This window comes from Pundamilia nyererei, unplaced genomic scaffold (genome assembly GCF_000239375.1).
Source record: "Pundamilia nyererei isolate P.nyererei 1_Seehausen unplaced genomic scaffold, PunNye1.0 scaffold00264, whole genome shotgun sequence".
NCBI lineage: Eukaryota > Metazoa > Chordata > Actinopteri > Cichliformes > Cichlidae > Pundamilia > Pundamilia nyererei.
The window spans coordinates 159,906-160,166 of record NW_005187665.1 but is presented as its reverse complement, the minus strand read 5'-3'; the positions used below and the strand labels follow the sequence as shown (position 1 = coordinate 160,166).

General features: G+C 47.9%; 1 protein-coding gene across 1 annotated transcript in view; it reads left to right on the top strand.

Annotated features, from left to right (window-relative positions):
- Positions 1–261, top strand: part of LOC102213260 (brain-specific angiogenesis inhibitor 1-associated protein 2-like protein 2) — a 9,638-nt gene extending 9,377 nt beyond the window's left edge. Inside the window, exon 8 of the mRNA XM_005750174.1 lies at positions 112–261. Coding sequence (XP_005750231.1) covers positions 112–261 — 150 coding nt within the window. The remainder of the gene's footprint in view (positions 1–111) is intronic.

Below are 261 nucleotides of genomic sequence, written 5' to 3'. Positions count from 1 at the left end.
CGCGGCGTTGCTCAGCTGCTACTTCTCTAACTGGATTTATCTTTATGTATGTGTGTGTGTGTGTGTGTGTGTGTGTGTGTGTGTGTGTGTGTTGATGATGATGTGTTGCAGAACGGGGTTACTCTCCAGCAGAAAGCTGCTGCCTGGACAGAAGAGGTTGATGCCACCAGACAACAGGAGGCCCACAGACCTTCAACTTTGGACAACATTGTGAGTTCAGAAGAAAGTGTGTCTATATCAGTGACTCACCCTAGCAACTGA